The sequence below is a fragment of the Leptonychotes weddellii genome, chromosome 2 (genome assembly GCF_054177405.1).
Source record: "Leptonychotes weddellii isolate Sample4059 chromosome 2, ASM5417740v2, whole genome shotgun sequence".
Lineage (NCBI taxonomy): Eukaryota > Metazoa > Chordata > Mammalia > Carnivora > Phocidae > Leptonychotes > Leptonychotes weddellii.
Genome location: NC_138370.1, coordinates 117937486 through 117954829, shown reverse-complemented (window position 1 = coordinate 117954829; position 17344 = coordinate 117937486). Strand labels below are relative to the sequence as shown.

Sequence of the window (17344 nt, the reverse complement as noted above, 5' to 3'; positions counted from 1 at the left end):
ATTAAAGAAACCCTCACACACACAGAAAGTCCTAAGTAATTAACATAATAGAAAATAATTCCAATAGTAAAGGCTTTCTAGCGTTCTAGCTTCCCTCTCTGAGTTGCTGCTGTGGAATTTCTACATAAAATGCTGAAAAAGGATGCAACATGATGCTGGAGGTCCTGCTTTGAAGCTGCATTTACATAGGTATTTATTTTCTTAACTACTTGTGTTACAGAACAATAAAAGTGGAAAACTTTTCTAAAGGTATTTTTATTCACATTTTACATAAGATGGAGAAAATGTCAGTTGTCCCTATGAAAGAATAGGGAAGCTAAAGCAGTAGTCTCCTTATGGTTGCTGCTCTGGTTGTTTTATTGCCGGCAACATTAAGGTTCTGTTTCCTACATAATCCAGAGATAAGACCTACAGATTGCTTTTAGTTCTTGAGAGAAAAGGAAACTAGGAAAGGTGCTCAGCATAAAAACATCAAACATTAAAAGAAAGGAAAAAGTAGACCGAGTTTCTGCCCTTACACAGTGGAAAAAAAGACATATTCTTCATTTCAAAGCAATTTAGCTTAATCATAATTGGGTAAAATGACAGACTTATTTTTTAGTTGTGTGCTTTCAGAAGTAATGTCAAATTTACTTAAAATCAGATTTTAAAAGTTTCTTGTAACCTGGTTAAAAGTGTTTTTAAAGAAAACAAAACCCTTTTTTTACAGAATAGTATAAATGTTTATTTTCTGTATGATTTACTTTGCTGTCCTGTTTTTACAATATAGAAAAGTGTATTCTTTGAATAGCTCTAGTAAATATAAATTTAATCTTTCTACTTTGGGATGTAAAGAGAGCTAAAAAAATTATATACCCAACCCTCCCCAAATAGTCTTTTAAAATTGTTGAATTAATGTGGATATTAATCTTGTTCAGCAATTTGATGCAAATGCCTAAATACAAAAAGTTGCTTAGTAAGTACTACACAGGAAGGAAAAGTCTTAATACTTTAGATAGCTTCTTGAAAATCAGAAAAACTAGTAGCATTTGATTGCACCTTCAAGTTTTTACAAGCAAAACATTCTCAAGCAATGCCGTCATACATAATCTACAATTGTAATCCAAATTTCACAAACATTTTCTGCACACTGTATATAAATACACATCACAAAGGTGCAATTAGAATTAAACACAGAATATGTACAAAATGAACAAAGTTTAGGTTTAGACCAAAAAGGTATTGTAATCTTTTGAAAAATAACTTGATTAGATAATTTTATCCTCTTACACTAATTTACATTTATACAAATTTTAATTAAACATACTAGACTGAGGTGCTAAGAATGTCTGCACTATCTACATTTAAAGTTACTGCACTATAATTTTATAAATCCAAATTTCAAAAGGAAGATACTTCATTGAATAACGGAATCTTCTTTTGGATTACTTAATTTCTATTGCCTATATCTTGTGTGTTCATATGAACATATATACACACTTAATACATACAACTATAGATTCCTTGTAGGAAATGTAATAATCATACACTAATAATTACTGAGGATTAAGGTACCTAACAAAATGCCTGAATTCCAACATGGTTTTTTCTTGTCATAAAATCCAGAGTCTTATTACTGGCTCTTAAATTCATAAAGCTTTTGAATTCTGAATTAGTGAAAATGATTTAGGTTATTTTAGTAGTAATAAGAAAACACTCATACCTTCAGCTTATCAAATCACTGACTAAAAAGAATGCCATATTAAGCTTCCCTTAAAAAAAGAAATCCCACTATAATTTTGAAAGTTTTGTTAGGAGGCCCTTTCAGTAAACCAAGTAAGACTCATACATTGGATTGAGACCTCTTAGTTCAAAAGTCTATAAAGAGAACTGTATAGATGAAAAATCCTTCCTAAATTCATCTATTAGAGCTTCAATGTTCTTTATTTCTCCATCCAAGCCAAATTTTATACCTGATAATTATGTAAGGTTCTGTATCATCACTACATAATATTAAGTTCTATTCATATGCACCTCTCACTTTTAATAGTACCCGGTAATCACTCTGACAATTTATTATCATTTCAAATGCACACCACCTCCTTCAAAGAAAACGGAAACACTCTAGAGCATTTCTTAGTCACTCCTTAGAGAAACACATTGCCTATTAAGAACTATTTACTGTCCCTTAACACTTTGTTTTTTTAAAAACCTTTTTATTTTAAAAGTGTGCCTATGGATTACTTCCCCTTCTGACATTTCCAAAGTGACAACAGGATGTTATTCCAGAATCTGTGCTAAAAAGCTGGTTTTTCTTAAAAAGACAGTGCTTTTCTAAACACAAAATGTCATTTGAATATGTTTCATAAGAATTTGTTTATGTAGATATTCTATCTGCTTACGTCTAGTGCCAAAGAATGACTGGGCAATACCAATGGTTCTTTGGCTTTTTCTACTGGAACAAAGTCATACAACACCATATGTTATAAATTACAGTAATTTATAAATGTCCTTTGTCAATAGAATCAGAAGGATAGAACATCTAATTCTTAAGAAACCCATGCAAATTAAAAATCCATATAATACAATAAAGAAAAACTCAATTTAGGAGGGGCATAAACAGATTTAACTAAGATTTAAAATGTACTAATTTCCTCATTTAAAATTTCTCCTCTTTCAATATTATTTCAGGTCTCACAAGGACTGAATTAACAATACAATAATTGTTAAACTATCTTCCAGAAAATCAAGTGTCCCTGCACCTTCAATTTTCTGTAGAGTTCCATTTATCAGTCTTTTGTGCAAGAGTTAGCAATTCATGGCACAAGGGTCACTTTTTGCTTTTCCTGCAGAGTTGATGACGCTCATCAAACATCGTCCGAATTCCTCAAGTATCATCCGTTCGGCGGCTGCCTTTGATTTTCCCTTCTTGTCTGCCTGCTCTGCCTGGGCAAGAAGGCAATTACACGTGGCTTCGGCTACTTCCTTAGTTACAAATGTAAATGGCAATCTGAAATGATTTTTGAGAGAGAAAGAGAGATGATGATGGCAATGAGTCACAACAAAAGTGAATGACATTATTTCAAGTGAGAATCTGTTGACATTTTCATGATTCACCAGCACACTGAGCACTACAATTTGTGCAGGGAGCACAAGCACATCCTGGAAAGCTTTAAAAAGTTAGACCTGGTTTTATTATTGAGCATATTTTTTAAACACTGGTCAGAAAATATAATTTTAATAAAATACATATCTTATTACCTAGACAAGGTTATCTGGTTAACTAAAAGATGTTAATTCTACATGTTGACCAGATAATTCTATAACAAAGTACTCCTAATTCATGAATGTTAGTTTCCAGAGTGCAATCTTTGTTTTATTGAGTGCTATTTTTTTGCGGCCTAGAACACTGCCTGACACGTAGAAACACTCCATGGATATTTGCTGAATGAATAAAATTGGGAATTGAAAGCATTATCTCCTGGACAACATTAAAAATTAAGCACTTTCCCATAGTCCCATATATATTGTTCATAAGAAACAAAAAAGCACACCAAAATTTTGCATTGTTCCATCACAACAAACAGAACAATGGGGAAACCAAATGCTGTTCTATACATGGAGTTTCATTCATAAAGACCTAAACTATTAGGTATTAAATAAGAGCAATCCATCCTGAGGCTTGCTGTATGTAGCCAATTCTTAAAGCCTTCAGAGACAAAATCAAGCAACCTAATATAACCACTAACTCGACAACACTGACAGAAGGAAACTGCAGAACAAACGAAGTCTGAAATTAGGGTCTGCTATGACAAGAGAAAGTAACAGGATTTGGGCTGCTGTACAGTTGTATAGAAAACTTTAAAATACAAAACACTTTCAATTAGAAAATATAATAATGTTAATATTGTATAATTAGTAACACTATGTAATAGTAGTGCTCATTATATAACATTTGTAAACTACAGAAAAGCAAAAGGAAGGAAAAAATTCAAATTTTTGGCACTCAGCAGTGTATAAACATGACGGTATAAATTTTTAATAATTTTTTAGTTTTGATTATAGTGTATAATTTTGTGCTTTTACACTTTATATTTTTCCCAGGTATTAATTGTAAATATTTTAGTGTAACAATGTCTTTTATTTCCACATGGAGATTTAGATTTAATAATCTAAAGGATTATTGAAAGCAGATGACCAGAAAGGATCCCTTGTTATAACCCTTATTGAAGTGTCTACCCATTCCTACTTTATCCAGTCAATAACCATTTGCTCATTATATTCCAGTGACAAGAATTCTTCAGAATTACTATCTGAAATATTTTGCACAAAAAGCATTTTCTAGGGGTGCCTGGGTGGCTCAGTCGGTTAAGCATCTGACTCTTGGTTTCAGCTCAGGTGATCTCATGGTCGTGAGACTGAGCCCCCCGTCGGGCTCTGCGCTCACAGCACAGAGTCTGCTTGGAATTCTCTTTCCCTCTCCCTCTGCCCTTCATGCTCATGCCCTCTCTCTCTCTCAAATAAATAATTTTTTTTTAAAGAAGCATTTCTTTCTCTTTTTTTAAAAGATTTTATTTATTCATTTGAGAGAGAGAGCCAAGTGGGGGAAGGGGCAGAGGGAGAAGCAGACTCCCCGCTGAGTTGGGAGCCTGACGTAGGGCTCAATTCCAAGACCCCGAGATCATGACCTGAGCCTAAGGCAGATGCTCAACCATCTGAGCCACCCAGGTGCCCCAAAGAAGCATTTCTATAAGCATTAGAGCCTACTTCAACTTAGGTATTTGAAATAATATATCCCATTTGCAAGGCTCACTGCATTTAATAATTCCTCAAATTAACCTCTACCAAACTCTACTACAAATCCACATCAGCAAGTTCTGCTGCATGAGGCCCTGCCAAACGCTGGGCTAGACATGCTTTATTCTTCATAGCCACTTCGTAAGGCTGATGGGAAGGATTAAGGAAACCAAGACTGAGAGAGAGGGAGTGCTTGTCGAATTCACAAACTACCACAGAGCATAGATGGTATTTAAACTCAGCTCAGCCAGGCTTTATAGCTGGAGCTTTCCTACTCCAGAGTTCAGCAGTCTAGTGAAATAAGGGGCTACAATAATAAGGTGTGTGAAAGGTGCTCCAGAAAGACAGGGAAAGTGCTACAAGGACCTGGAAAAAGAAGAGATTAAGTAAAAATATGCAAAATTATGAATGATGATACTATCAGGAAGAGTTATAAAAATTTGGTTTTCTTAAGGGTTTGTCAAATTACATAATGACCTCATCTTAGTGGGGAGAAATTCAATTAAATTAAGCACAGTGAATTTTAGAAGTGTGTACTATATCTGACAGTGGTTTTCCTGTTACCTCCAAATTCCTTTACAAGTAACTAAAGGTAGAAAATGCAAAAAGAGGTCTGCAATAATCAAAAGTATGAACTTAATTTTGTCCAAAAAGAAGAAACTTTACCAAAAATAATCATACTACAAAGAGATTAAAATACTGACTTACTTTCCTCCTCCACTATTCAAAGCTGGTGTTGGCCTAGTAAGCAAGTCCGAAATTTGAGAAGATAACTTCGTTTTCGCTGCTGTTTGTTGCTGTACCCTGACTTCAGCTGCATCTGCCAAGTGCATCAGTGTCTTTCTTTCTGGGCTTTCTTCAAAATTCTTACAGCCAACACATTTGCATATTGAGGAACACATTATTTTTGCCTAAAAGATTTGCAAAAGAAAAGCTTCCAAATCAAACCCAAAAATACATTAAGTAGCCTCTGTGATCAAATCAGTAGAGAACAGAATTAACTGGTCAACTGACATTAGACACAATGGACACCTCTTTTCCTGACAAATGCTAAATGGGCTAACTACATATGTGGATAGGTCAGATGTTCTTAAGTCTGAGAGTGACTACACAATGTATGTCTCTGAGCCCTTCCATGTCAATTTTTCCCCCATCTAAAAGTTTTCCCCAATATGAATAACATGTTCTTTATAAAGAATATGAATGATGCAATATTTAAAAATAATGGTCATCCAGAATCCAACCACCTCAATCAAATCACCATTAACATGTTGGTGACTTCCCACTTAGGCAAAAATACAATTATCACATTAAAGGAATTTCATAGATGCTATTTTCATTATGGATAATCTCCATAATCTCCCTCCCTGAATCCCCTTCTCCAGATTCCTCAAACCCTTCAATAGTCCACATTGAACTAGTGTGTCCTTGTATGTAAAAATATGTAAAACATATATTTTTAGGAAAAACACAGCCCTCATGTACAAATAGCTATCTTAGCTAACAAATACATCAGTCTTTCTTTTTTTTTAGGTTGTTTCACAAAATCACATGCTCACTTTCTGCATCTTCCTTTACTCACGCTACGCCTCATGGAATCGCCCCCCCACCCCCCCACCCCTGCTGGCCCCGCCAAGTCATCTAGCATAGACTGAATTCATTCTATTTAATGGCTGGGCAGTAATCCCTGGTATGGATGTGCCACAAGTGATTTGGGCATTCACTTGCCTGTTGCTTGGCATTTATTCTGTTTCTAGTTCTTGAGTACCACAAATAGTGTATAAAAAGTTTTTTTTAATATATTATGCTTTTATTTCTATGAGCCAGATTTCTAGAATTGGGCTCACTGGTACATGTATTTTAGTAGATGTGGCCAGACTTTTTTCAAAAGGCTCTAACACCTCATATCTCATGAGCAATGTATAAAAGCCTTTCCCATATTCCCTCCAATAGTGTATACTATAGCTCTTTTTAACATTTAGCAATCTGATTGGGGGAAGAGGTAAAGTGAGATCTCATTGTTCTTTCATTTACATTTCTCAGACCTAGTAAATCTGAGTATCTTTTGTTGGCTTCATTTTCTTCAGTGAACCTATGTCGATTTAAAGACACATACCTAGAGCCCTTTCTACAGCACCTGGCAAGATAAACAAATCATATTATGATGAACACATTTACCCTGCTCCTTTCTTACAAATCACAAATAAATTCTTTACCAAGGGAAAAAAATTTTGAGTTCATGGTTTACTATGAGCCAGTCTGAGAATCTAACTAAAGCAATACTTAGTAAGCATCTAATGATGAAGAGATAAAATCTCTGACATCAAGGGGGAAAAAGACGTACCACTAATGGTAATTTGGATTAAGTATGAAGGACCCTAAGAAAGGTACTAATAATCTAATAGGAACTCGGGAAGGTGAAATTAAAATGATAGGGTATTCATTTAGCTTTGCTAATTTAACTTCCCTTGTGGTCAAAAAAAGGGGAGGAAACAAGGTTGCAAGGCACAGCCATTTAAATAATGCAGATAGTCACTCATCTACTCAACAAGCCCTGAAAAGTGTGTGAAAGGAACATGAATGTGTTATCCAGATGTAGACCAACTGGACCAAAAAAGCCAATTCAATTCAAAAGACCAACAACTGCACACAAACTCTCAAATAAGATCACAGCCAATTCACAGTGAGCCAATCAGCTACCGCTAGTCATAGTTTAGTGTATTCCAAGTTTTTCCATTTCTTGGTCTTTTAGAACAACAAATTAGTTATTAGACACTGTGTGTCCTAAATGTCAAGGATTTTATTATAACAGGGCAGCTTTTTCTCTTCTAATGTATCTCAACCAGCACTGCCTTTTCTACTTCTATTAATTCTCAGATTCAATTAAATTATTGGTTCTTTTATGTTTGCATTTCCTATGCCCCGCATGTACTGACTTTTCAATGCCATACGCATGGAAGGGCTGCTTTGCCCTTCTGACCCAGCTTTACATCAATTTCCATTTTCTCTCTTTTTGTGCATTTTGTTTTATAACTTACATTTTTTACGTATTCAGGACAAATTTTGTACGATATGGTTTATGAACAAAAGCCACCTATTTCATCAGGTGTTCAAACAAAAGAGTCCATCTTTTCCAACACAGAATAAAAAACTGATTAATGGATTGTAAGACATTATTTAAGAGACTTTCAAAATATTCTTGATTATATGCAATTTTCATTCATATTGACTTTAGGACTGACAAGAGGTTGTTAGCTTCCTGCACTTCTTGAGAGGAGTATTTGACTTCTAAAATACGTGAATTAAGAATTCATTACACAGAGAATACAGTATTCAAAATCTTTACTGTGACACATTTTGTATGGGAAGGGGCACCAAATGGCAGGAACAGACTCCCGAAGCACAGCAAACCCTACGAGGGGAGAATGCCAGCCTTGGTATTACTTTACCAAGTGCAAGGCTATGGCTTCTGCCAAAACTAAAAATAAGGTATCCCTCTCAACAGGAAGTCTGAAAGACTGAAAATATAATAGAAGAGAAGAGCTAATTAACTGGAGGAATGACCCAACTCAAAAGGCTGTCACGAGAGTTTCAGGTACACCAAGAAAGCAATACGGAAACATAGGGTAATCTTGGGCATGAATAGATTATTATATTTAAGCTTTGAAAATAAAAATAATAAACTATATAGTACTTTGTCTATAGCAAGAAGGGGATGATTTAAATAGCATCTAAAAATAAACAGTATCTGTCATAGCAGAGCTTCGACCACTTTCTCCTGGAAAGATGCCTGACCAATAAATAAAAACAGCCAGTTGAGTGGGATGGTGGAATGGCAAAAATGGATGCAGTCATTTCATGATGACCAATAACCTCAGCCAGCAATATTCCATATGTCTCCTTGCCTATTCTTGGACTCAGAAAGCAAACTTCTGAACGTAATTCAGTTTTTCATAGAGCAGTGCTCTTCAAGAGGACAATAGGCATTTTGGGCAAGATAAATCTTTACTTTCAGGACTGCCCCCTGGAATGCAGGCTCTCTTGTACCCATATATATTTTCAAAAAGCCCATGGAGTGCCGTGGGTAGGACTGCCCCTCAGTTGAGGACCATTGCTAGAGTTTCCAATCCACTCTGATGTTATTTTTACTAAAAATGAATAAACTGGTGCCCTGATTTGCATACTTCCAGGTATAATGATTAAGAAGTATGAACTGGTAAATCACATGATGAGACCCAAAGCACTATGTAATGACAAAACCAAGCTATCACTCCTCTGAAGCCCTGCTTGGGAGGCCAGAAGGTCTTCCTCAAACTAGGGTCCGTGCACCAGCTGTGCACATTTTCAAACTGCAAGAGCAGAGTACTTTCCCGATTTTCACATACATTTTTACAATATACCCTTTCCCAGAGTTATTTGCAAAAACCGGTTCGATTATGTTCCCCAACCAGCATCTCACCTCATAGCATTCACAGTAGTTTTTAAGACATCCTGATCGTTTGCAGTTACATCCTTTGCTGTGACGTCGATCTGATTCTCCCTCCTTTCCTTTCCCTATCTTAGGCTTAAAAGCTTCTGGATTTCTGTCAAGGCATGCCTATCAAAACAGATCAAATATCAACTGAAGTTCACCGTACACTAAACACCGCAAAAGGAATTAATTTTCATTGTAAAACAACTGAGTTCTACAAAAGTCAGGTGAAACGGGAAGTTTTTGTCAGTTAAATAAAATAAAATAAAAAATAATCACCTTTATTGCTTTTTGCCTTTCATTTTCATGTTCCAAATTATTATAACAATTAGTACAATTGCAGTTGTTGCAAAATTCACCATTTGCAAAGCAATCACAATATCTGGAATGTAAAAATCAGTGCAAGTCACATAAAAAAGTCATTGTTAAAATAAATAAAACTAGAAATTACCTGCTTAAGAGCATTATACACGCAGTAAAGCATTTTAGAACGTACTTGGAGACACCCAGTTATAGAGTTAATATATATTGACTGTCAACCACATGATCAGGCTCAAATGTCAAGTCACTGGCTCCTAGAATTTTGGTTTACAAACTTAGTTCCAGGATTAACTGTTGTCAACACAAAACCTATGTGATTTTATATGTCCCCAAAGTAAGTTATTTCAAATCATAAAAAAGGAAAAACATGGGCTATCTTCCAGTAGTGGAATCGGCTCCCTTGAACTACAGTCGTGCTTCTTGGGATTCTAAAGCCCTTATATGACCAATGCTTTTCACGTAACTGTTTCAGGCCAAACCTCTTGGTTCAGAGCTAATAAGCAAATTAATCATCCAACAATTTTAAAAGCTACTCAGAGTACCACCTCATTTAGGAGGCCAAATATAAAGGCCATAAATAAGGTCAAATTAATGATTACTGAAGATAGAGACTATGTCTGTCTCATACTGCCGTGTCCCTAAACCCCTCCACCAGTGCCTCATCTGTGGTAAAGACTATAAAATTACTTCTTTCTGAATGAATGAGAGAGGATTTTGACACCGTCACACATGCTCAGACATTCACGTGCATGTTTACTTAAATTACTTAGACTTATGAAATTGGTCTGTTAAGACTTCTTTGTTAACTCCATTTGCTTTTAAAAGCATTTTCGGCTATAGCAAATAAGAAAGAGTAGCAAAAAGACTTACAATTTCAAACACAGCGATTTTGTACAATTACAGGGTTTTCTGGGCCGACTGGCAGACTCTGATGGGATTATGCTATACAGATACAAAAAAAAGATATACATTTTAATCAATTAAAGATAACTATTAAAAATTAGAAAAGTCTCTGTAAACTCCTCCTAAAAGAAACTTTCACAAATGTATCCATTTCTAATAAAAGTTTGCTATGTTGTTCCCTTCACATCAAGTTCAAAAGCAAGCTGTAACATGAAAAGAGAGGTAGAGAGCCAAGATAGGGATTTTTAAAAAAGGAAATTGTCAATAGCCCTAAAGAACACTCCACAAAAAATACTCTTCCTTCTGAGAGAACTAAAGCTGAAATCTGCTCAAAACTTTTGGGATGCAATTACAAAAGGGAGTGAGGAGAAAGGAGTGTATGGGGCTGGAATTGGAGAGAGGTAGACTGGTTTCATGCAATTAACTAAGCACTGCTTTTTTTTTTTTTTTTTAAGATTTTATTTATTTATTTGACAGAGAGAGACGCAGCGAGAGAGGGAACACAAGCAGGGGGAGGGGGAGAGGGAGAAGCAGGCTTCCCGCTGAGCAGGGAGCCCGATGCGGGGATCGATCCCAGGACCCTGGGATCATGACCTGAGCTGAAGGCAGACACTTAACGACTGAGCCACCCAGGCGCCCCTAAGCACTGCTTCTAAACCAATCCCGCAAAGGAAGCGATTCGCAGATTGAAGAACAGACTAACAACAACAAAAAAGGCAAAGACCTAATGTAACAACTTAAAAACTAGTTAATATCATTTTTAAAAACATTTTCAGGATGAGAGAGAGAGAGAAGAGACAGAGAATATGTGGCAAAATTGAGTAATCTAAGTAAAAGATATTTGGGTGTTTTTTGACCGTTCCTATAACTTTTCCTCAAAATAAAAAGTTCTACAGAGGCATGCTCATATGGCTTTGAGGAAAAAATATATAAATCTATTCTGAACTATATATATTTAATGCTGCACTGAACCTGATCCAACAACTTAAGTTACATGTTTTCAGAACACTCACCCATTGAATGGAAGCCTTGCCTGGGTCTGGATACCAGCTGTCCCAGTTAAGTTAGAGTTGCTTGCTATAGACACATATGAAGATTGCTGTAGCTACACATAAAGAAAGGTAATTTTAGGCCATATTTACAAAAACGCACAATACTCTCAGATGTTATAATCAGTAAGAAACAAATTCATCTACTAAAATAGGAAAAATAGTATGGAGAATTTCATACAGACACAGTACTTCATGGAGCTCTTCTAAAGACCCAAACTAATACTAGAGGTGAAAACAATGTGAACATTTTAAAGTACTACATGGTACAAATACAAGAAATTTTTCACAGAGGAATAAGCCTATGAAGATCAGGAAATTCTAGCTGCATGCTCCAAAAGTACAAGTATTAACTTGTATTGGCTAGAACAATGCAATGTGTCTACTTGTAAATAAAATAGGTACTATGCTGATCATTCATCACAATACAAGTTATAGAGAACGACAATTACATGGGCAATCATTTTCTATTTTACATTGATTTCTACACACAAAAAGAGACGATGATGATAAGAATACTGAACACTCATTTTCTAATCAGTAGCCACATTAAACATACTCCACAGTCCATTTCATTAGAGTACCCAGGTTTCTGTTTCTCTCTTTCAGAATCTGAGGAGATCAATTCAACAGTTTAGAACATGGTGCTAATCTGCTGGATTCTTACACGAAAAAAAACCCTTCTATCTCCTTCCTAGAAGCAGCACTCCTAACCCTCGCCAGCCAGTTGGATGATAGGCGGCTTTGACCCTAAAGAGGACCAGATGAGAGACGGGTCACTGAAGATGGGTCACCTAGAAATGCATCTCACAGTCTCCTTTCCAGGAGCAAGCCCGTGGCATCCTCCTATGTGAGGAAGAGCCAGATCATAGTCACAGCGCTCTCTACATGCACTTGGACTCTGCCGACTTTAGCTTCAACTTCTCCCCTCTTCTATTTACATAGTCTTGTCCTCTCACCAAACTGCTCTCAGTTCCCAAGTGTCTGACTCGTATACGTGACTTGTGCTGGTATTTCGAAATGCTAGAGATACTTAAAAATAAATTCAGAAGTTTTCGTTAGCATCTTAAGATTTTTGGAAACAGCCATTTTAATACTGAGTAAGACGTTTTCCAGTAGTTTCAGAATGTGACAGGGCTGTCCATCTCTGACCGAACTATCCTTTTTGCAGTGCAAGGACTCAGGCTCGTCCTCCTACCTGGGTAACGTACTGCGCGGGAAGCACCGCGTAGCCCACATTCCCTGCCCCCGGAGCCGGGGCCAGCACCGTGCCTGGCGGCAGGTTAGTGAGGTTGGGCTGGATCTGCGGCAGTGGGGTGGCCGGCATGATGAGCCGCTGCTGTGGCTGGCTGGTGGTAACTATCTGTGAAGTGGGATTGATGGGTTTGGGAACAACCTTAAAAAAAAAAAAAAGAACACATATCCACGGTTACAGAAATACATTCTACAGCTTCTCCATTCAGGATGAATCTCTTGGACGTGAGTCTTAACTTTCAATTTGAAAAGTGAACTGTCTGTTTGGGAGAGACTGAAGAAAGTTCCGTGACACTCACCTGCTTGACAGTCTGCGCCGAGACGAGTGGAACTGACATTCGCACAGGAGTGGTATTAACAACCACCGGCTTTGCTTTTTAGAAAAGGGGAGGAAAGGACAATTTATTTACAGGAAATGGTGCTTGAAACATTGAAGATACTCAGTTCTCTCAAGATATCCCCATAAAAGAGCTTAAAGAATCCCACTGGTTTCCTATCTGGGGCAATCTTTAATCAGGAGAGTTCCCTTTTTAAATTCCTTAACCTGTCTACCAGGGAACTCAGAGCTAAGGTAGCACCTATAGTCTGTCCGCTTGACAAGGGAACGTTTGTCATTTAAGGCAGTCTACTGAAAGTACTTCAATCTGTATTCAGATGACTTAAACATTCCCTACTAAACCTAGTGTTGAAATGTCCTTTAAATAAAAAAACTGCCATTCAGGAGCTTGAGTAACAATGCTGTTCTAGACTCTTTCCAACTGCCACGTTTGTATCGAAACCAGAGAAAATGTCATTCCTGTATAATTCATTATTTACAGAGTACCTACTAAAAGGCAGCATAGCATGAAGGTTAAGAATATGGTCTCTTAAGTCATAACACCCTGGAGGCTCAAATTCCAATTCTGCTGCTTTCTAACTCTCTTTGCCTGTATCCCCATCTATAACTTGGGAATAGTACCTCCCTCACAGGGTATAAGGATTAAATATGTGAATCCATGGAAATTTATTAGAACGGTGTCCAACAAATAGTAAGTGCTCAATAAATGTTAGTTGCCATTAATGTCACTGTTGTTATGACAACCATTATTACTATATAAATGGCATTGTGGACTGTGTTCCAGGGAAACTAAACTATAGTTTACACTCAAAGAGCTTACACTCAAGTAGAGCAGATTAGACATGTACCAAATAAAATAAACACGCCTAAAAAAGAGAAAGTGCTGCGGAGTCCAAGGGAGACAGAACGTTACGTCTGCTGGCAGAGGATGGGAATATGAAAGAATGCGTGGAAGGTATAGTGTCTGAGATGGGTCCTGATCGATGGTCAGGTTGCGAAGAGGGCACACAGACCGGAGCAGGACATTCCATGCAGAGGCAGGAGCATGAGAAGTGGAGGCTTGATGCTGGAAAGCAGCAAAGCATTTCACAAAATGTTGGTGAACAGACCAGTCTGGTTGGAACCTAGGGTTAAAGTAGGCAAGCCCAAGTCTTGAATGTCAGGGTTGAAATCTATATATTTAATCTGTATTTTTTTAATTCAGTAGGCAATGAGAAGTTTCTGAGGATTTCGAAGTACAGAAATATGACTGGAATAGCACAAGAAAAACCCAATTTGGTAGCAGTGTGCAAACCAGAAAGGAGTTGCACGAAACAAGGCAAGTTAGAGGAGTGTACACACTGAGGGTCTACCTGGGGTGACAGCGCTGGGGACGGACAGGAGAGAGCAGTTGCAAGAGATACGGTGGAGGTGAAAGGAACATGAACTATCACCCAAGTAGATGGCAGAAACTGCACATATGAGGGAAGAAAACATAAGCCATCGTGAAGCTTTCAAGTGACCGGGAAAATGACAGCTACCAGAACTAACACCTCCAGGAATAGCTGATTTGAAGGGAAGATGAAACCCGACATAGAGAAAAGCTACGAAGAAATTCAGGAGAGAGGCTGGCACCAGACCTGCATGTTTGGACCAAAAGAAGTAAAGTTTTTAATGCTGTCTACTGCCATTTCCACAGTCCAAAAAAGGGACTTAAAAAGACAGGAAGGATGGCCCTTCCAGTTTTATTTATGCAAAAAGACCCAGAGCCAGGTCTGAAAGAGAGGGGCTGAGATAATGGGATCTAAACTGCTCTGAACAATAAAAAGAACAGACTTCCTTAGATAAAAAAGCTTGGGAGGGTTGATGGCTAAAGAGAGAAAGCTGAGAGTGCTGGAAGAACCCCAGACAGTACTCTGACCTAAAAGGGAGTGAGCTCCTGCAGCAAGGGGACAGGGGGAAAGGGGAGAGGGGGAGCACTCCAGAAAGTGTTTTAGTGGTGATGACTGCATCTCTCTTGATACACTAAAAACCACTCAACTGTATGCTTAACAAGGGTAAATTTTATAGTAGACACGAATTATATCTCAATAAAGTTGTTACACAAAAAGCATAGGACCAGAATTACAGGAGTGGTGACATCTGATACTGGATTTAAAATTATTTCCTGCTCTGATTCTCTTCGGCTACTTTAGCTTTAGTTAAGTTATGATAACCACCGTACACTGGTCTCAGCGATACTAAAAAGAATTAAAAGGTGAATGAAAAGGCATTAAAAGCCTGAATTCCTGCTTGGAACTTGGAGAACAGACCCCCTACACCACATGCTTCTTGGAGAGGGGATGCTGGTCATCCTTCCGTGAGCACACTGAGCAGCAATTTTGACAACCAGAGAAGGTAAGAACTTCCTGGTGGTTTCTGCAACAATGGGAAGGAGTGTGTGGCCTGCCCTCAGTCACATCAAATGACAAATGCAGATGATTTTATTTGGATAATAAAGAAAAGGTAACTGTCTCCATGCATGTGGGCATACGCAGGTACGCGCACTCACACAAAGGCACACAGCTAGAAAATTTGGGAATTCTAGGTTTACATTAGCTTGGCATCTGCATGCTGAGTTTTCACTAAAACCCGGTTAATAAAGAAAATATAAAATGAAGCGGTCAGAAAAGAGAATGCTACAAGTTACCTATGGAAAGGGGGACATATTGGTGTTACATAACCAGTATGTTACATCAACGGTCTGTATTTCTCTCCCTCCTCAACTTTTGAGCACAGTCCCACATTACTATTACTGCCATTTTCACAGAAGCTGGGATAATCTTTTCTTTAGTCTTGAACAGAAATTCTGAACAATCCTCTTTTTTTTTTTTAAAGATTTTATTTATTTATTTGACACAGAGAGAGACAGCGAGAGCAGGAACACAAGCAGGGGGAGTGGGAGAGGGAGAAGCAGGCTTCCCGCGGAGCAGGGAGCCCGATGCGGGACTCGATCCCAGGACCCTGGGATCATGACCTGAGCTGAAGGCAGACGCTTAACGACTGAGCCACCCAGGCGCCCCTGAACAATCCTCTTAGAACAGACAGCCTCCTTCCAAATTTTAGAAACCATACACCCAAGTGTTTAAGGCTTTTTAATTTCTTAAACTGACTTCCTTACCAAGATGGTAGGAGATTACATTCTAAAGAGATTAATCATGAACTCTTCTGGATCTTTCTACTGTGCTGCCTGCTATCCAGCCAGCAGTGACCATGGTGGAGCCTTTGAATACTGGTTTTGTATGGCTTTGGTGGGAAATGTATAACATGAGCCCAACTCCCTTTGGCATAAGGAAATCCCTTATTGGAAAGCAAGCCCTTAGAAAGACATATTAATACATTCGATGAACTAGAGCAACTATTTTCGTGTATCTCTAATAAAAATTATAAATTCATTATTCCTGTGAAATGATATATATTGTGTATACCTAGGTCTCTTATGGGACAGGAGAGCAGACAGAGAAAACTACGGGTGGGCATAAGGACAATCGCATAGGTGGTTCTGTACATGAGTGGGTGGGAAGAGGGTAGATACGGGGAGAACTGAAGGAGCCGGAGAGATAGAGGCGAGGACAGAAAGGGAAAACTGAAGGCGGAAAGCAAAGAAGAAGCAGGGCAAAAGAAGGAGGTGTGTGTGAGGGATTTCCAGGAGGCAAAGAGCATACAGTGGTAGAGAGAGGCAGAAAGACATATAAACTTGGAAAAGAAGGTATCAATAAATACACTGGAATTATGAACTGTCCCACCTATTCCTCCACTCTCCCTGGGTCTTCAGCATCTTTTCTACTTATTCCAAAGGCTTATTATTGACAAGGAAATTAGCATTAACATTACACTGGAAATGGATCTCAGTATATGGAACACAGACAAACACACACACATAAAGCATAGCCCATTGTACTTAATGGGTGCTTGACATCATTATGACCATCTGAGTAAACCGCGCTTGCAGCACCTCTTTTAGTGGCCTGCTAAGTTTAAGTACTGAGAGGATATAAAACTTGGCTCCCTTAGCAATACGCGAGTTTCCTTTTCCTTCTATTAAGAACACCGTAATAAAAGATTTTCTTCTAAAATCCGTTTAAAGAGGGATTAGAAAATATAATTACCTGACGGGTCTAATTTTAATAGAATACATACTAAAGTACTGTTTCCCTCACGTAGCCTCTAGTTTCTCCCACCAGTAATTTAAAAAATAAATAGGTAGGTTTTCTC

The 17344-nt window shown here is 37.7% G+C and overlaps 1 protein-coding gene across 6 annotated transcripts in view; it reads right to left on the bottom strand.

Annotated features, from left to right (window-relative positions):
* Positions 1-239: 239 nt before the first annotated feature.
* Positions 240-17344, bottom strand: part of LIN54 (lin-54 DREAM MuvB core complex component) — a 63292-nt gene continuing 46187 nt past the window's right edge. For all 6 annotated transcript variants that reach the window (XM_081812240.1, XM_081812244.1, XM_081812241.1 and 3 more), the window contains 8 exons: positions 13074-13147; positions 12719-12916; positions 11485-11576; positions 10439-10510; positions 9527-9629; positions 9236-9373; positions 5485-5687; positions 240-2989 (listed from right to left, as the gene is read on the bottom strand). In XM_081812240.1, the coding sequence (XP_081668366.1) occupies positions 2788-2989; positions 5485-5687; positions 9236-9373; positions 9527-9629; positions 10439-10510; positions 11485-11576; positions 12719-12916; positions 13074-13147 (1082 nt within the window). In that variant the 3' untranslated portion in view covers positions 240-2787. The remainder of the gene's footprint in view (positions 2990-5484; positions 5688-9235; positions 9374-9526; positions 9630-10438; positions 10511-11484; positions 11577-12718; positions 12917-13073; positions 13148-17344) is intronic.